This window comes from Diplodia corticola (genome assembly GCF_001883845.1).
Source record: "Diplodia corticola strain CBS 112549 chromosome Unknown scaffold36, whole genome shotgun sequence".
Lineage (NCBI taxonomy): Eukaryota > Fungi > Ascomycota > Dothideomycetes > Botryosphaeriales > Botryosphaeriaceae > Diplodia > Diplodia corticola.
In genome coordinates this window covers 130,760-149,403 of record NW_017971515.1, presented here as the reverse complement: position 1 = coordinate 149,403, position 18,644 = coordinate 130,760, and the positions used below count along the sequence as shown (strand labels likewise).

General features: G+C 57.2%; 6 protein-coding genes across 6 annotated transcripts; 1 reads left to right on the top strand and 5 right to left on the bottom strand.

Moving 5' to 3' along the window:
* Positions 1-2,085: 2,085 nt before the first annotated feature.
* On the bottom strand, positions 2,086-5,331 carry BKCO1_3600047 (calcium-translocating p-type serca-type; the record flags this gene model as incomplete). The annotated part of the gene is made up of 5 exons (XM_020274916.1): positions 2,086-2,167; positions 2,251-4,286; positions 4,336-4,938; positions 5,003-5,160; positions 5,214-5,331. The coding sequence occupies 5 exons, from the start codon at positions 5,329-5,331 to the stop codon at positions 2,086-2,088; spliced, it is 2,997 nt and encodes a 998-aa protein (XP_020129046.1).
* Positions 5,332-6,237: 906 nt separating this feature from the next.
* On the bottom strand, positions 6,238-9,018 carry BKCO1_3600046 (sensor histidine kinase response regulator; the record flags this gene model as incomplete). Its single annotated transcript, XM_020274915.1, has 3 exons — positions 6,238-7,334; positions 7,382-8,017; positions 8,073-9,018. 3 exons carry the CDS (start codon positions 9,016-9,018, stop codon positions 6,238-6,240), a joined length of 2,679 nt encoding a protein of 892 aa, XP_020129045.1.
* Positions 9,019-13,591: 4,573 nt separating this feature from the next.
* Positions 13,592-14,917, bottom strand: BKCO1_3600045 (uncharacterized protein; the record flags this gene model as incomplete). The annotated part of the gene is made up of 1 exon (XM_020274914.1): positions 13,592-14,917. The coding sequence occupies one exon, from the start codon at positions 14,915-14,917 to the stop codon at positions 13,592-13,594; it is 1,326 nt and encodes a 441-aa protein (XP_020129048.1).
* A 419-nt stretch (positions 14,918-15,336) lies between these two features.
* BKCO1_3600044 (uncharacterized protein) lies at positions 15,337-15,876 on the top strand (the record flags this gene model as incomplete). The annotated part of the gene is made up of 3 exons (XM_020274913.1): positions 15,337-15,441; positions 15,496-15,709; positions 15,761-15,876. 3 exons carry the CDS (start codon positions 15,337-15,339, stop codon positions 15,874-15,876), a joined length of 435 nt encoding a protein of 144 aa, XP_020129047.1.
* Positions 15,877-16,435: 559 nt separating this feature from the next.
* On the bottom strand, positions 16,436-17,241 carry BKCO1_3600043 (uncharacterized protein; the record flags this gene model as incomplete). The annotated part of the gene is made up of 4 exons (XM_020274912.1): positions 16,436-16,542; positions 16,597-16,834; positions 16,895-17,012; positions 17,072-17,241. The coding sequence occupies 4 exons, from the start codon at positions 17,239-17,241 to the stop codon at positions 16,436-16,438; spliced, it is 633 nt and encodes a 210-aa protein (XP_020129050.1).
* Positions 17,242-17,460: 219 nt separating this feature from the next.
* Positions 17,461-17,985, bottom strand: BKCO1_3600042 (mads box transcription factor mcm1; the record flags this gene model as incomplete). Its single annotated transcript, XM_020274911.1, has 3 exons — positions 17,461-17,498; positions 17,556-17,829; positions 17,887-17,985. The coding sequence occupies 3 exons, from the start codon at positions 17,983-17,985 to the stop codon at positions 17,461-17,463; spliced, it is 411 nt and encodes a 136-aa protein (XP_020129049.1).
* Between the last annotated feature and the right edge of the window lie 659 nt (positions 17,986-18,644).

The window sequence follows — 18,644 nt, the reverse complement described above, 5'->3', positions numbered from 1 at the left end:
TGGAAACAAGAGCTGCATGCAAGTGAACCCAGAATACCAAGGGGAATATCCACAAACAGCTATTCCTCCTCCTCCTGATCTGCTGAGATATACGCATATCGCCGTGCGCAACACGCTACTCCATGTTTTGTACGTGTGTATATATCTCACGTCATTCGGCAGTAGTATCCTTGGTTACACGACTTCTGCGGGCCGGCGGGGGCAACATGCCTGGGCTCCGAAAGTTTTGCCTGATTGAGTTCGGTGTTCCCAACGGAGCGATCTGCCTTGCTAAAATCCGCCGTGGGGTACGCCAGAGAGCCGCGGGCGGGGGGGAGGAGGAGGAGGAGGAGGAGGCGGCGGCGGTAGCGGCGGAGGTAACGGAGGTAGTAGGCAAGATTGGGCCAGGGATGAGGGATATACAGGGTGAGGTTGGCGGAACTGGCGGCGTGCACGACGGGCGAGCGGAGAAGCAAGCGTATCTGGGGCTGAAACCATCGTTACGCAAGGTTTTTTGCTCATCAGCTTTTGTCTCGCGTTCCTTCTTGGCAATCAAGGCTGTGTAAGGCTCGAGCAAGGATGCTGTTCGAACACAAGCACGCCACTTTGTGTATGGCGTGGAGGGCGGGCGGGAGATAGATAAGAGCTTATATCTGTATCTGCATATCTATATCTGGGCTGGGCTGATGAGCTTATCTCCATCCCTCCTAGCTTGCGATTTCCAACAACCAATTTCCATTGCCCAAAGCTATGACACTTGGCTTTCAAGTGCGATTGATCTCTTGGCCATTCTCTTAGGGTCAGGGTATGCTGATCCACAATTTCCAACTCTCTCCTTGCCGTCCCTTTATCTTTCTTTTTCTTCTCCTTCTTTTTAACCTCGATTATTGGTCTACTTATCATATCCGCTGTAACTACCAATCCCCATCGAAATAGCATAATACACTCGAGTCTTACCTTCTCGTTATTTAAGCTGTTTTGATACGAGAAGTCCTTCTTTTAACTATTATTTTTCCATTGTACGTTGAATACCGGGTCCCGCAACTCGTAAAATAAACATTAAATAGTGGAGGTTTTCTAAGCAAAGAACCGGATAAAACCTTAACGTATTGGCCCTCTAAGAGACTTTACATCCGTAAAGTTAAATATATATATAGGTGGGGCTAAGTCCGATTGAGTCTCCTATTCTGCGTGGAAACTATATACGGCTTATCGTTCTTCGATAGAAACGTCCCCTTTCTCAGCGTTTTTTAGAGTCGACCTTAGTTATATTTAAAACTAATAAACGTCTCTTACTCGCCGAAGAGCTTAGTAATATTCTCTATAGTAGAATTTTTCCATCACGTTCTACTTTAACTATGCACCAGCCTATGTTGGCTCGCTAACCGCTATAAGCGGTTTGTCCCTTAACTCTATCCCACCCTTTTATCACCAACAACAACGCTCGAACTACACTCCGAAATCAATCCCCCAGCATTAAGACTATTATAACAAGTATACTCCCGTAAAACAATGTGTAGCCTCCCTCTTATTTCATAGAACAGTTCCGCTCACTTTTTTTTATATGAAAAGAAGGGGACAAATGCGAAACGCCCACTAGAACAATATCTCTCTTTGCAATCAAAGTCTGAAAAAAAGGTTCGCGGTGTGATAGAGGGTGATAAAGAAGACATTCCTCCCTCTACAAAATTAGGACGGAGAGGAATACCACCACCTTCCAAAAAAAAAAAGAAAATAGAACCAGGATTTTATCAATCGCGCGCGAGAGCCGCCCGTCTTTCTCTTTTATTATTCTTATTCTTTTCTCTTCAAGTTTAAAATAGAAAAAGGTGGGAAGGTATTGAGATGAATGGTGATGATACAAAAAACAGGAAGGGTCAATCCACACCGGTACCATGCATATACAATACTAGACAAGCAGGTGCGAGCCCCCCCCCATTTTCCACCTTTTTCTAAGACGCAACAAAACTCCCTTCTTTATCTTTTGTATCTCTAGCTGCAAACATCGACAACAATAGCAGCAGCAGCAACAACAGCAACAACAGCAACGGCAAGTCGAATCCCCAAAGGCCAGGATGTTCCCTCCAATGTCACAGCAATCGCCAATTACTCCTTCTTCGGCTTGCTTGCCGGAAGCTTCGCTATGAAGAACTGACGTTCAAAGAATTTAAGAACCTCGTCGATGCCACTACAACGGAACCAAGTCAGTAAGAACCATACTTTATCAAAGGCAGAGGCAAGTAAGGGGGAAAAAAGAAGTTGGAAGCTTACATGATCGGCGCACTGATCGCCAGGACCGCCTTCCACTCGCCCCAGTTCAAAGGCACGATGGAGAACAGGCCCTGCAGGAAGGGAATGTACAGCAGCGCGAAGTGCAGAATCATGCTGAGCATGATGGCGTACACGAGAACCATGTTCTCCCACAGCGGCAGCGTGAGCAGCGATTCGCTGCTGCTCAGCGCGTTCATGGCGTTGAACATCTCGATGACAACCAGAATGCTGAGGGACACGGTCGACGCCGCCTTGCTCATATCGTTGGTGAATATCTCGCAGCCGATCTCCGGGAAGTGGGTGGAGCAGCGGTGGAAGTGCGACAACTGGTAGAAGCTAATCTGCGGACCGGCAGGGTTGTACATGAACCACCAAGCGTAGCCGAAGACGGTTGCGATACCAACGTAGGTGCCGATGACCATATAACGGAAGAAGAGCCAGCCGCTGACGAGTGCCTCGTCCCTCTTACGAGGGCGGCGCCTCATGACGTCGTGATCAGGTGGGTTGAAGGAAAGGGCCGTAGCGGGAAGACCGTCGGTAACGAGGTTGACCCAGAGCAGCTGAACCGGAATAAGCGCCTCAGGCATACCCGCGGCGGCAGTGAGGAAGATTGAAACAACTTCGCCGATGTTTGATGAGATCAGATAACGAATGAACTGTTGGGTGTTGTTGTAAATGGAACGACCCTCTTCCACAGCGCTTTCGATGGTGGCGAAGTCATCGTCGGCAAGAACCATGTCGGCAGCCAGTTTGGCGACGTCGGTACCAGAGCCCATGGCAACACCAATGTCTGCCTTCTTCAAGGCGGGAGCATCGTTGACACCATCACCAGTCATAGCCACAACTTCGCCAGTAGATTGCAGGAGGTCGACGAGCTTAGACTTGTGAGAAGGTTCGGTACGAGAGAACAGAGACGCATTTTTAGCAGCTTGAAGCTTCTCCGCGTCGCTCAGGGCGTCGAATTGCCTTCCAGTGTAGCTCTTGCCGGTAAGATCTTCATCGAAACCGAAGACGCCAATTTGACGGCAGATAGACTCGGCGGTGTTTTGGTTGTCACCGGTAATGACAATAACCCGAATACCAGCCTGGCGGCACTTGACGATGGACTGAGCAACTTCGGGGCGAGGGGGATCAAGCATGCCAACAAGACCGATCAAAGTCATGTTCTGCTCGAGCTGGGTGTATTCCTTGGTGGTAGTGGCCGTCTTCAGGAGCGGATTCGCACCAACATCGTCGACAGAGGCGAGAGCAATGACACGCAGACCACGGTTGCCGTAGTCAACAACTTCGCTGGAGATCAAGCTGGAGAGGTTGCCGTTGAGGGGTACCTTCTGCCCCTGCTGGCCAACCAGCACGTGAGTGCAGCGGTCCAGGATCGATTCCGGTGCACCCTTGACCAAGAGCTTCTGGTTGCCACCGTTTTGGGTCAAGACCGACATACTCTTCCTATCGCGCGAGAATTCGTAGGTGGCGAGAACGCGGTTGTTCTGTTCATAGTGCTTGCTGGCCCAGTGGATACGGTCGGCGAGGGAAATGCTGCTTCTCCTGGCGTTGATGCTGCCCTGCGGGGTTCCAATCTTCTCAACCAGGACACGGAGGGCGCCTTCAGTGGGTTCTCCGACCAGGTTGTACGTGCCATTCTTGGGGTCGTAGGCGAGCTTGGCCTCGTTGCAAAGAGCAGCGACCTCAGTCAGCTGAGCGACAGTGGCGGAAGCACCAGCCGGGTTCTCGAAAGGCTTGCCCCTAAAGGTCAGTGCACCTTCCGGAGCAAAGTTGGTTCCCTCGACGTCAACCTCCTCCAAGCCAGAGCCATCTTCGTTGACGAAGACAATCTTGTTGACGCTCATCTGGTTCGTGGTAAGAGTACCGGTCTTGTCCGAGCAAATCACGCTGCAGCTACCAAGAGTCTCGACAGAAGGCAAACTACGGACAACGGCATTCTTAGCCGCCATCTTGCGAGTTCCCAGCGCTAAGCATGTGGTGATGACCACTGCGAGACCTTCAGGAATAGCGGCAACACCAAGGGAAACGGCGATCTAACAGAATTAGCAGAGATTGAGCAACAGCAACGCCGAAAGGACTCACCTTGAGGTAGTAGATAGCGCCCTTGGCCCAGCTGCCATGAGCTGGCTCGTTGAAGTTCCGGATGTTTATAACCCAGACCAAAACGCAGATACCCGTGATGACCTTGGCAAGCATATCGCCAAAGTCGTTCAGCTTCTCCTTGAGCGGCGTGGGGGCAGAGATCTGCGCCGTGATGCTCTCGTGGATATCACCGATAGCCGTGCTGCCGCCAGTGAGGACGACAATGGCCGTGGCATGCCCGGTGACGACGGTCGTGCCGGAGAACAGCATGTTGATCTGATCCTGCTTGACGGCATCCTTGTCCTTGACAGCATCCGCGCGTTTGCCCACGCTCTCGCTCTCACCGGTGAGGATCGACTGATCGACGCTGAAGCTGTTGCTCTGGATGGAGAGCAAGCGGCAGTCGGCCGGGATGCGGTCGCCGACGGAGACGGAGACAATGTCGCCAGGGACGAGATCGTCGGCCTTGATGCGCTTGACGGATCCGTTGCGAATAACCTTGGCCTCGTTTGCGGAGTATTCCTGAAGGGCAGCGATGGCCTTCTCGGCGCTGCTTTCTTGGGAGACGCCGACGACGGCATTGAGGATGAGGATGGTCAGGATCTGTGCATGGGAAGTCAGCATGCGCGGCGCAGCAGGGTCGGGGTGCGGCAGGGGCTAAACGTACAACGACGGGGTCCACAAAGGCAGTCCAATCATCGCTCTCCTCGAACAAAGCCAGGACGAAGGAGACGGCGGCGGAGCCGAGCAGGATGAGGACCAGCTGGTCCTTGAACTGCTCGAGCACCAGCTCCCACAGCGGGGTCGGGGGGTCTTCAGGGAGAGCTGTCGCATGCTGTCAGCTCGGGCGGCGGGGCGGGAGGCGGGAAGGCGCATACCGTTCTTGCCGTACTTTTGTCGCTGTTGGCTCGCGCGGTCGTCGGTCAGGCCGTGGGCCTCGGTGACCTGGAAGTGACTGAGGACATCCTGCGTGGAGCGCACGTATGCACTCTCCATGGCGTCGGGGGGTGCGGCTCGAGGGAGCGCTGGGCGGAAGTGCGGGTGTGATGTTGTGCAAGAAGCGCGCGGTCGTGGCGGTCGTGGTGGACGTGCTCGCTATGTATATGGACCAAGCTTCTGGAGACGATGATGTATGCGCCGAACGAGCCCGGTCGCGCGCGTGTGAGGGTGGTTGCACGGTTGCGCGTCTGCAACAGCGGGTTCAGACGGCGAGGAATGCTGGCGACAAAGAATGACTGCGCTCGGCCTGGGGGGTTGCGGGAGGGAGAGACGGGTGGATTTGCCCCACGCTTGGTCAAAGGTGTCCTCAACTTTGCTAGCCCTACGGTTCTTCGGCATCGAACATTCGAATGCGCTGGGCCGCGAATGGCAATCGGCGCCTTGGCGCCGTGCTGGCCGCCGCCCCATAGGTCTGCGGCAACCAGTTACCAGCCCCATGCCGACTGCCGCGACGGGGCCACGAGGCGAGGGAGGAAAGGGCACAGCTCGAAGGGGCGCTTCTTGCAGCGCTGGTTTATATTATTACTACTACTATTTGTTCGAGTGACCGGCGGCCGCGAGCGCACCATTCCACGTGGCGCTTGCCCGTCGCTTGCCCGTCGCTTGAGCCGCAGCGTCTGCTTCCCCGGATCCTGCCACCTGCAGCAGCCAGCAGCCAGCAGCCATTCCCGCCCGGCTTCCCGAGCCTCAGGCCAGCCATCCAGCCATCCAGCCATCCGTGCTGCGCGCCCTTGCGCGTCATAATCCCCCAAAAGCACCCACCCAACGCCTGCCTTTTCCGTGCCGAGTGCCGCGCCGTCCGCGATGCCGTCCGCGAGGTATTCATATAAACAAGAATCCAAGAAAGAAAGAAATGCCGGCGCGCTAAGCCTGCTGTGCCAGACGATTCCACACACAAAGCGCTCAGACATGGCGGGCCCCTTTCGCTCCGTCATCGTCGTGAGTGTTGTTCGACTCGTCGGCCTCTTCTTTGTCGCAGTACTGCACGATCAGTCGCTCCAAGTCCATGAGCTTGTACGGCTTCGTCATGAAACCCGTCATCCCGGCCTTGGCTGCGCGGTCCAGCGCGCCATCCGTGACATCTGCAGACACCGCCAGGATCTTGGGCTGCATCGGCTGCGCCTGTCCCAGCGGCATCTCCAGAATACGCTTCGCCGATTCATACCCGTCCATCAGCGGCATCCAAAGATCCATCAACACCACGTCGATCCGATGGCCCTTCTCGCGCAGTGCACGCATTTCCCGCACCGCGTCCGTCCCATCGTACGCCTCGTGGATCGACTTGTACCCAAGCTTCCCCAACATGCTGACAAGCAGCTTTCGATTGATCTTGTTGTCCTCAACAACCAAGAAACTGAGTGGGTGCCGCTGTGCAAGCCCGCGGTCGAATGAATTATTCTTCTTAATCGACGTGCGCCGCCTGTGGATGCCGGGACGTCCCCGGGGCTCCACTGGTGAGCCTTCAGACGGCCGCGCCGACGGGTTTCGCGGTAGTGGCGAATGAGAGCCGAGAGAAGGCGTCTCGGTGCTTGGTGTCCCTAGCACGTCGTTCAAGGTGTGCGGACTCTGCAAACGCGTTCTTGGTTTGGCCGAGGGCGATCTCGACCCCATAGGTGTACTTGGCCGGCTGACTACTTCACCGGGGTGGAGAGGCACTCTGATCTCAAATTCCGACCCCCGATTGGGCCCTGACGTCTCTGAGCGAGTGCAGAAGAGGTCGCCTCCCAGCTTTCGGGCCAGACCTTTGGCCACAAGGAGCCCTAAGCCGAGGCCTTCGCTCTGGCGAGTCAACGAGTCGTCTTCTCGCGAGAATGCTTTGAACAGGTTGGGAATGAAGGCCTCAGGAATCCCGGTGCCGGAGTCTTCGATTTTGATGACAATGTATCGATGTTTGAGCGTCGTGTTCAGTCGAGCCGTCAGGCTTATCCTACCCTCTTCAGTGAATTTGACTGCATTTAAGAAGACGCATGAGATCATTTTGGCGAGATCTCTCTCGTCGACTATTTCGCGTCAGAGTTTTCACCTACACGCGAGAAGAGGTACTTACTGAGTATGGTGTCCGGGATGGCGCTGTCCACGGACCACTCGATCATCTTAACTCTCTGTGCACCACTAAAGTCCTTTATCGACACTTCAATCGTCTCTCCGCCGTCCGTCTCATGCGCAATAGCTGACTCAGGTCTTCCTCCCAGCTTGAGCGAGTCATTGATGACATACTGGATCACATCTCGTATGCTTGCATGCCGAAGACCCGGCACGACGGTGCTTTCCGAGGCAAAGTTTGGAGTTGCTGGTGGCGTTCTCCGGGCCACGTTCCCCACGGCTATCGACGAAAAGCTGTCTGAACTGGCTGTGGATGCGTGGTCGCTAGGGTTCGAGTGGCGTCTGTCCGGTGCCGGAGGGATATCGACCTTCGATCGCGTGGCCCACTGTGCCTCTGTTGCGTGGATCTTCGAATTCTTCTTGGAATCCCAAGGGTTACTGTCTCTCCTTCTCTTGCTTCCATGCCCGTGAAGTCCCAGTGTCATGTGGTTCCCCGATACCACAATATCCGGCTGTGTCTCCGGACACATGTCCATTTTATCTTCATCCATGACGGATTCCGGCGATTCGGGGACGCCCATGTTCATGTCGTAGGCATGAACGACATTGTCTGCTGCCTCCACCGCCCGTCTCGAGCTGTCTGTGGCGTGTTGGTATGCGGATGACGCTTCATTCTGGAAAGGGAGTGGACTTACCCTGCACCACCTCTATGTTTCCTTTCAAGCTTTCAAAAACCTTCCTAAGAGCACTGTCGCCATGGCCCTCGACCGCTTCTTGGACTGTGGCATACATGACATCTAGCATGCCGACTACTCCTTGCATTGGTGTCCTCAGCTCATGGGAAAGGCTCCGTGCGTATGGCTTTAGTGATTGGGCAACGGTGACTGCCTCGTGAGGGATAACCTTGGATGGCCTCAGATCCGGCGCTGGCACAGTGGCGAACCTTTTTCCTTCTAATAATCTGTCCAGGATCATGTCTTCCAGAGCATGGCAGATCATCTCCATATAAGACCAGCGAAGTTGCTTGTTCGCCGCGCCTTCCGGGGACCACATGACACCAAAATGAGCGAAGCACTTCCCTTCGGCGCAAAGAGGGACGCCCAAGTAAGCCTCTCCAGGGATGGCGAGGTCATTGGGATTGTCGGGAACAAACTCGTTCAGCCTTTCCGGGACGATGAAAATCTTGTCGTGCTTCATGTAAGCGCATGGACACGAGTAGGCGTGATATTTGAAGTTCTTGAATTTGTGGTGTATGCCGTGCCCGTCGCTCACGTAGAAAGCTGCTCCCATCAAACACGATCCGGGCTCTCCGATGGGCGGCATCTCGACGGCGACGTTATCGTCGTCGACGACGATGCGCTTGGAAACAAAGGCATACTGGGCGCCAAAGATCTGGGCCAGGCCCTCGGTGACGACCTCGAAAAAATCCTCCGTCTTGGTGCGGCGGAGACGGTCCTTCAGCTGCACAAGTTGCTCAGCGGCCTTGCTTTCTGCAGGCTCGTAGAGGTGCAGCAGGCCGTCGTGGAAGCCAGGCTGGCCGGCGTGGAGGACCACATCGGGCTCGGGACAGGCAAAGCATAGCGAGTCCCGGTCGATGGTGTTGTGCGGCTCCTCAGGCGTCGCCGGGACACCATTCCTCATCCTCGGACGGCTCCAGAATGGTTGCAGTGGAACTAGACCAGGAAGTCAGGCGGCAAAAGGCAATGCGGTCGGCGGCAGTGGTCAGTGGAAAAGGCCAAGTGGAAGATGCGCAACGGGTGCTGGCAAGGGACGGGCGAGGAGGGCATGCGGCCCGGTGGGGGGAATGGCGAGCGAGTGAGCGAGTGGAGCTTTGGAGCGCGGCGGCGGACCGAGATAGGCTTGGCTCTGAGCTCGCTCGAGGGAATGGGCGAGTGGGCGCGGCGCGCGGCGGGAGATGGGCGCTGATGACGGCGGATCGGAGCCGGGGGGAAGGGATTGCGCGGTGGCAAGGGTGGCGGGGAGAGGAGAGAGACGGAGAGGGAGTCGGGGGGTGCAGCGGCGGGCGGGATGGTGAGCAAACGGACGAGGAGAGATGTTGGCTTGGCTGCGGGCGTCTAGACCACGGGGATCTACGGAGCACTCGCGCATTTGTGGAGACGTCGAGGCTGCTACGGCCTACAAAGAGGCGACGTCAGGTGCCGTGGGCGGGTGCAGCAGTGCGGCACTGCGGGCAGCAAGCTCGGCTGAGGATCGCCTGCGCGCGCTGCTGGCGAAGGGCTGCATCAAAGCGTCGCAGCCACGCGCCTGGCCGCGGCGCGTCTGGGCATGCGCGGCATCCACGGCATCTAGGCACTGGCGGCGGCGCTGCAAGGGGGAGCGGTCCCTCGGTCCCTGGGTCCCTGGGTCCCTGGGGCAGGCGGGATGCCCGTTGCGTGGGCGGGACTTTCGGCGCAGAGGCACGGAGGGCTCGCGGCTGGCGGCTGGCGGCTGGCGGCTGGCGGCCCTGGCAACGATCGCCAGCGCAGCAGGGGCTTCCGCACAGCTGCCTGCTAGCCTCGGGCGTGCGCTGCGCCCTCAGCTTATTATTCCCGCGCGCGCGCTGCGTGTCTCTGCGCCATGCAACCCTGGAGCAGGGTCTGCCGGCAAGATCGCGGGGCGTTCGATCCACTAAGGAGACCGGCAGCGCTCCCGTGGCGCGCCCCAAGATCGACAAGTGTGTCGCCCGTCGCCCGTCGCCCGCAAGCTCGCGAACTCTATCTTGGACGCGGGTGGACGCGTCGCCGGCCGGGCGCGGGTCGCACGAGGCTCTCGCAGCCTGGGTGGCAGCCTGCGGGCGGGGGGTGCGCTGAGACCTGATGTCATGGCCGCGACAAACAACGCGCTGCAACGGCGCCAGCACCGCTCTGGCAGCCCGCCGCACGCCGTACGCCGCATCCAGCAGACGCGCCGGCCGCGGTCTGGCCCGCATTGGCAGCACAACCTCTATCCGCCGCCGCGGATGCGCATCCCGCTCCCAGGCCGTTGGGATGCCTCCCAAAAGCCCATGATCTCATCGCACGCAAACCGCTGCCCCCTCTATTTATCGATGTCTCGGCCTGCGCCCGACCCCGTCCGCGCCGCCCTCGACCAGCCCTCGACCAGCCCTCGACCAGCCCAGCCTCTTCCGCGCGCCCGCGCGCCCGCGTGCGCGTGCAGCCAAGCCACGTTCTCCGCCCGCCCAACACCACCGCCAATCGGCCGCTGCTGCACTTGCCGGCTCCACCGCGTCTTCACCTCCGTTGCAATCTAGACTGCTCCGCTAACCACCTGCGTCCAGAAACCCCCATCTCGCCGCATCAGGCGCCCGCCTGCATTCCTGGCCCGCGCCCGCCCACTCCCCGCCGTCGTCGTCCTCGCGAGCAGGTGAGAGCTCGCCGCTTCCGCCCAGCTGCTAGCGCCACGCGCAGCCGTCGGGACTGCCTGACTGATGGCCGACGCGCCTTCACGTCAGACAAGATCGCCAGAGAGATCTCACCCACCCAGGCACCTGACGCACATTGTCCAAGCCGCCCCGCCCTGCAGCATCGCCTATCATGCGCGCGCCGCCATGAGTCACGGATGAGACCATTGGTCAGAAGCACTGCCGATTGGTGCAGGGAAACGGCATGGCGCATTCAATTGCATCCGAGCCAAGACAAGCGACATTGTTGCCGTCTGCGCGCGCTCTGTGCGGGCCCGGCAGCCCTTTATACAATGCCTTCCCTCTGTTGGCCCGGCATGTCGCGCGGAACCAGCCCAGGCAAAGCCCACGGTTTGTTGTATGTACATACGTCGGCTTCGCCGGACGAGGTCGAAAGAAGTCTAAACCAACGGATCGCTCTTGCGCCATTTGTAGTGGCCACCTGACGCTAGGCCAGCCCGGATCGCTGTTTCCGGGCATCGTTTTGCAGACCCATGCACAATCAATCCTGCTTGTCGACATATCATTCTCATGTCTGCCATTGCAACCGGAAGTAGGATCACGGCCACAACTTCAGCGGACTTTTGGTAGGGTTGTGACGCACAGGCCTCAGCAAGATCACGATGATGCGGCCGCCTGGCTGCCTCCTTTCCCTTTTCGAAATCCCCTGCATATGCAAGTTCCATTTTCGAGACTCGCCAGTCTCTGATCGACCGTCGGATTTCTCGCTGCCAATCGCTCCGGCGGATGGTCCGAGGGAGCAGCAAACGCGGGCGTAAGCGGACCCCAGGTTGAGGGCTGGCCTGCTCTGCGATTGTACGCTAGCATTATTCGCGTCTCTGCCCACAGGGTGTGCAAGTGGGACAATTACGCAGGCCAAGAGCATTGAATCACAAGTCAGCACCGGACGGTTTGGCACCAGAACAGTCAACGGCACGAGGCCTCCAAACCTTACACAGTACGGCGTAGCAAAAACGGGGAGCCGGAGAGCATATACCCATATATCATGTCCTGAAATAGCAAACATCCCCTGACATTCCTCTCGCGCCCACCGGCCCTTTTTGTAGCCTGCACCATTCATTCCATATAACCGATCACCTCCACTCTTCGTACCCTTCTTACTCACCAGCTCAGCTCACCACTTCCTCAGCTCGAGTCATCACGAAAGTCGATCATTGCCAGATTCACGTCAACCGCCGAAACCCCAGCAAGAATCCAAGGAATGAGGCGTTACGGGCCGACAAGCCTCAAGGCATCACCCATGCCCCGCCCACAGACCCCCCCTGGCGCGGCTGAACAATCCCAGCTCCCAGAGCCCTCTCGGCCACACCCAGGCCACACACACAATAAAAGACCGCAGGCGATCGATTGCATGTAAAGAAAGCAAAAGCAACCTGGGATTAACAAAGCACGACAGACGAAACGACGAGGATGATTGTGGGGGCTGACACGCGGCAGCACACGCTCGCGACAAGCAGCAGCAAACAGTCGTAACGCGCAATATTGCTCGAGAACATGAAGGGCAACACACTCAAGACAACACAGGAGACGCAGACAGTCTCTCAATTTCCGTTTGGCCAATTGAAACGTCCCTTCTTTCCCGCCATGACGTCCAACAGAGCCGCCCAACTCGTATGCACTCTCGTATCTGGTTCCCGTGGGCCTTCTCACCCCTCCCTCCCGGCTCCACTTCCCAACCGCAGCAATCTACAGCCGACGTTCCGTTTTCCGATGCACAAATCCGCATCCGCCGCGGGTACTGAGTATCATCATTTATTATATGCGGGCTCGGCATTATTGATATGGACCAATCGACCAATTCGTTATCTCCGCCGATGTATCCGGGAGAAAGATGACGCCGTAGTGGATGACGAAGCAATCTGACCTATGTACGGCGATCCTGCGTGGGGGAAGCTGAAGCGAGTAGCCCGATGTAGGTGTAGGTGCAGGCGACCTTTCTTCATAAGGAACTGGAGCAGATATCTCGATGTAGGTGCGAAGCATAAAATTGTACAAACGCATCCAGATACCTATAGGACTCCACTACGCATGCAGGCGGGTCGATTTCTTTCGTTACCCACTGTGTCTTTTGTCTTCCTGGTGACACAGGTACCATCCCGCGCGGGCTTGTCGTCTCTGTCCGAGGGCACCAATCGCATAGTGGGCAATACGAAATATTGACGTCACACGCTTCGCCTGGCTGGTGGTGGTGGTGGTGGTGGTGGCTCAGACGGCGGCGCCACCCGTCTCTCTTTCACTCTGTTTGGCTCTCTTAGGCCTACTGCTGCTGCCTCCGACAGATCGCATTCTTTCGAGGCGCCACACACGATTGGTATGGTCCGCGTGATGCGCTTGCGACGTCTCCAGTGTGGTGAGTGAGCGGGCAGTCTGGAAGTGCATACAAGCTTACCGGTCGAAAGGGCCATCGGTGCTTGACGGCAACCACCCTGTGGAGGATGCGCTCGCTATGTATATGCAGGTATCCGTCCGACTAGACCATGGATTATGAACATGGAACGAGTACGAAGATTCACTTGCTACACTGGTTGGCAGTGTCTCGCACTCAAACTCGAACCCCGAGCAGAGCAAAGAAAGAGAAAGGAAGAAAGGTAAAATAAAGAGAGTAGTCCCGTCAGAAAGCTCTGCACACTTCTGCCTATGATCTTAATCCCAATCGCAATTTCTAAACCTCAAACCATTCCCTTTACACCGCAACCTAAACCTACTGTGTTTCAACCCAATTCTCGGTCATTTAGACCACCTAGAGACGGGCGTCCGGGGCCCCTATCCACCCATATGACCTCTGTTTCTCCCTCACGGCATCGGAAACACCTCACTCAGCCTCTTGTACTTCTCGAACTTGGCCAAGTTAAAATCAAGCATCGCATCCTCCTCGCTCCATCCACACATCCTCCTCCTCACCCCCTCAGCAAACAGCCTGTGCAGCTCGACCAGCGCCGTCCTCAGCGCCTCATTCGGCATGTACGCGCCCTTGACGACCCACGCGCTCTGCACCGCAATCTCCACCCGCAGCGGGCCCTGCGGCGCCCCTCCCACCGTCGCCACGACCATCTCCTTCTCCTTCTCCCGCTCCTTCCCCTCCCCCGGCTGCTGGCGCTGGCGCTGACACGCCGGCCCCCACGCCTCGACCAGCGTCCGCGCCCAGGCGGCCGACGCAAGCGCAAACACCAAGGGGCGCTCGTTGGCCACGACGCGGCAGCGCAGCACGGCGAGGCCGACGAGCAGGCGCGCGGCCTCGTCCATGGCGCGCTTCCACGCGGCCTGGTGGCGCGTCCGCCACGCCTCGTCGCGGGGCCGCGTCGGGTCGCCGTACGTGGCGTGCGCGACGTGCAGCTTGCGCACGAGGGCGAGCTTGGGCGGCGGCACGAGGGCGAGGAAGCGCAGCAGGGGGCGCGGGGCGCTGAAGATGAAGAAGGGGGCGGCGTAGAAGAAGGGGAGGGCCTCGTGGTGGATCTGGCGGCAGGTGAGGACGAGGGCGCCGGGGGAGGTGGTCCATTTGGTCGGGGAGGTGGTGGTGGTGTGGCCGCGGCGGGAGTGGGGTTTGTAGGCGATTTTTTGGGGTTTGAGGCGCGGGGTTGGGGTGGCGAAGGTGGTGGCGGAGAAGCGGGCGGTGCGGCGGCCGGTTATGGTGAGATGAGGGAGGGCGAGGGTGTCTTCTCCGGTGGCAGTGGGGTTGGCGTTGCTGGTGTCCTCGTTGTTCGACTCGCTGGTGGTGGTGGTGGTGGGCTTGGGGGCCGCGTGGGCCGCGGATGCCCAGGTGCCCAGCTGGACCTTGTTCTGCTTCAGGATGTGGTCCGCGGTCGGCGTCATGTCGATCCAGATTTCGTCTTCGAAGCAGTGGGCGTAAATCATGTTACGGATTTCGCCAGGTAGATCGAGGAAGCCGAGGCGCTGCTTCTTCATCTTCGTCTTGCCAACAGCCGAATTCTTGGCCTCAGTTCCGACAACAGGCTTCTTGCTTTGCTTTCCAGCAAGAAGCTGCTGATTCTCGTTGCTGACGGTGAGCTTTTTGTTCTCGTTGTTGGTGGCAAGCCCCTTCTTTTCCGCCAGAGCGGCCGAGCTCTGGACTGGCTTGGAACGGATGCGGATGCGGATGCGGTTGCGGTTGCGGCTTGCCATGGCGGGTAGGCTGGTGTCTCCTCAGTGAGAGGTATGACTGAGGTTTGTTCGGGCGTGGAAGCAGCGAAGGGGTCGGGAGGGCTGGATGGGGCAGAGCGGAGGATGGACGAAGCAAGTGCGTGCTGCGGAATTTGGAACCTTCTACAAGCGGGACAAAAGCCCGACTCGGTGCGTCCGGTGACCGGAAGAGCGGAACGGCAGGCGATGCCGACAACTTACTATCCATTGGCGGACCTGCCTCACTTGCACTCGCGTCACCAGCAATTTTCAGATGGACGATTGTCGCGTCAGAGCAGCCTCTCACTCTCAGCCCAAGGGAGCAATTCTCTTCTCACATTCACTTCTGAAAAGACTTGTCCTTCTGCTAAGATATCCAACCCATCAACCCAACTCCATCGCTACGACCCAACTTTGCCATCATGGCGGCCAACACCAGCTACAGCCTGTCTAGCATTTCCGCTCTCACCGACAGCGACAAGAAGCGCCTGATTGCCGCCCTTCTCTGCCACAAAGATCGCAACAACGTGAGATGCAGACAATCGTCAGAATAGACAACTCGCTGATCTTGACAAAAACAGGTCGACTGGGATGCTGCGACAGCTCTCGTTGGCGCCAAGACTAAGCACTCCTTCAAAGTCACGTATTACGCTGCGATGAAGAAACTGGCTAACGGCGCTGCCGATGGTGGCGGCAGCACCAGCGAGACCACCACGCCGAAGCGCAAGCGTACTGCTGACGCTGAGGATAAGCCGACTCCGAAGAGGAGTGGAAGGGCCAGCAAGGCTATCAAGAGTAAGTGAGGTTCGTGCCGCTTGTGTGGGTCCATGACTGACGGTCGTGTAGCCGAGGCGGAAGAGCCTGAGCCGCGGCTTGGACCGGTCGTCAAAGCTGAGGATGCTGCTCCTGAAGAGGAACCGGAGCTTGACCCCGGATCCTTCTTCGCCACTGAGGAGATCTAGAGGCGGAAGGCGGACATGCGAGCGGGGGGGCTCACAGGCATTGAAAGCCGTCCTGAACTTGACTTTGTGAAGTTTCTCATAGCTACTCCGCTGCTCCTAACACATCCACGGGGCTTGGGGCAGATACATGGATAAAGATACAAAGTTGAATGAATATTCTGCGAGATTCACCATTGCGTGAGATGTCGAAACATCCGAATGGACGATCCGAATTGAACCCATTCAGCCTCGCAGTTCCTTTCGGCAGCACTTTACAATCGAGGTTCGTAGCATCGCAAGATTGACACGAAGTGGTGCTTGCCTTGTTTTTCTTCACGTGGAAAAGAACAATGGAAAGGTAGAGAATGGCCATAGATGACCACGATGGCATGTCTTCTATTGAAATCTTGTGATGGGCAGTCTCACCCGATCGTTATCCTACCCGCGCTAGAAGAAGAAGAAGAAGACATTCGTCCATGTTCTCAATTGAGGCTTGGACATCACTGGAATCGCGTCCCGCATAGTACGACCCTTTGTATTTGCCAGTAGGGTCGGCGGTGTAGCCTTTGGCGTTGCCCTTCTAGGCGTCGTAGTCGAAGACACCCTTGATGGCATCATCCAGGGCCTCTTCTTCTTTGAGCGTGAGCCCCTCTTCGGCCTGGAGCTCCTTCTCGGGAGTGATGTTCTCTAATGGCTACTTTAGAGATCGACTTGGGTTGCAAAAGCGCAGTTATGACTTACTCGGGACTGCCTTCTTGCGTCCGCGCTTCTTCGGGGTGGGAGCCTCCTCGTCGTCATCCTCGAGGTCGGCCTTCTTGCGCTTTACGGCCTTGGTAGACTTGGCCGCAGGTGAGGCCACGTCGGCATCCGCAGCTCCCTCGGATTGCTTGTCAAGCTTCTTCAGTGTCTGGTTGAACATGACTTTGAAGCTTTCCTTCGATTTGGATCCGGAGTGAGCAGCCGCACCGGCCCAGTCCACCTAGATCTTTTAGCAAGAGGATGTTTTCCATGAAGTTGGGGCTGTCGCTAAAGATCTTACGTTCTTGGGGTCGTGGTGGTGCAAGTAAGCCAACGCGAAGCGCAACTTTTCAGCGTCGGAGAGGCCGTTGATGGCCGCGGCGCTGTACTTCGAAGCCATGGTGAGCTGCGAACGAATACTGTCGGGCCGGAAGTCAGCAACAAGAGAGCACGAAGGAACGCTCTGCTTTGCGCTTACAGTGAGCGATCTTGAAAAGTGGTTTCGCGTGGTGAGTTCGTGTTGTGGAGCTCAAAAGTTGGAGGGAGAGTGAAAGGTTCGAGCTCGAAGGGTGGCTTTAAGTATGCCTCGTTGCGACTCTTCCGCTCGGCCCTTGCACGTGCAAGGTTTGACACAGGCGCTCGGAGCATGTGGGAATGCTTTGGGTAGGTACGAAAGTCTCGTCAGCCACGGTCACGTCAGAGAACAAGACGGTCAAGATATTTCCAGCATCAAACCAGAGTTCATTAGATTATCTACAGCCGCTTCAGATAGTTTGGTGGGCCCAAGTCAAACCAACACTTGCATTCTATGTCTTGGTTTCTCGAAAGCATTGTCATAGAGCTTGTCGGCGCGACGGCTGTGCCCGCCTACATGGCCTCCTCGCCGTCCTCCTTCTTCACGGCTTCTAACGCCATGTTAGCAATTCAAGTGGGCTTCTGGTACGCTTGTAGGAATCACTCACTCTTGGTGGGGGCCTTGCGGCGCTTCGTTCCCTCCTTCTCAGCCTTGACATCGTCGTCTTCGCCGTCGTCGACTGACGCGGCGCGCTTGCGGCCTTGCTTCGCGGCAGGAGCCGAGACGGACTTCGTGATGCTGAGAGGCAGCGTAGCAGAGAGGCCATCGTCTCCCTCGACAACAGTGTCGGGGGTCAGCTTCTTGAGAGCGTTCGCCACCAATTTTTTGTAGCTTCCCTTGGACTTGGAGCCAGCCTCGGTGGCAGCAAGATCCCAGTTGACCTGTGCAAGTTAGCGTGCTCAAAGGGGCTTGGAGTGACGGCAAGCTCGTTATCTCACGTTGTTCGGTTCACTGTGGTTCAAGTACGCAACGATGAGGCGCATCTTGTCGGCCTCGGACAGATTCTCGACCTTCGAAGCGTCATACATAGTGGGCATGACGGCGGTGATGGCTCAGGTGCGAGGGTTAGGGAGACAAGGCGACGGAAATGCTGGCGTTCTGGCGACAAGATCTTCGCGGTGCAGTGGAGTGGGGTGGAGAGAGACAAAGTTGGCGGCGGACGGCGAAATTTTATGCGCAGGGCAGGCAATTCCGAGCAGCTGCTTCAAGACAGCTAACCTATGGCAGGAGCCTGGAACTAGAAACATTCACAGGAAAACGTTCCAGCAGCGACGAACCCATCTTGTGCCATGCGATCAAGCTCACTAGCACACTGCACAGCGGGAAACCAACGCTGAGCCGAGGAATGCAATCGCAAGGCTTTGAAGAACGGTTTGAGACACTGTCAAGTGGGAGGAGCCGCGCACACATCGGGTTCGTGCCTTCTCTTGCGCCGCCGTCCTACAAGCATATAGATGAAACTCGAGCGAGGAAACCATCTCATAACGCTGCGGGACCAAGTGAGCTCTCCCCACCCACGTTGGCACACAATGCCAATTAACCACGGGCTGCTGTCAATCGCACTTCTTGCCCATTCTTGTCGACTTGTCGAAGGGTAGGTGTACTGCGCCTTTCACAGGAGGATCAGACACGCCAAAAGGGCCTTGGTCCATCGGACGTCACGGCAGACCCAAGAGCCCGCCCAACAGCGCCACGC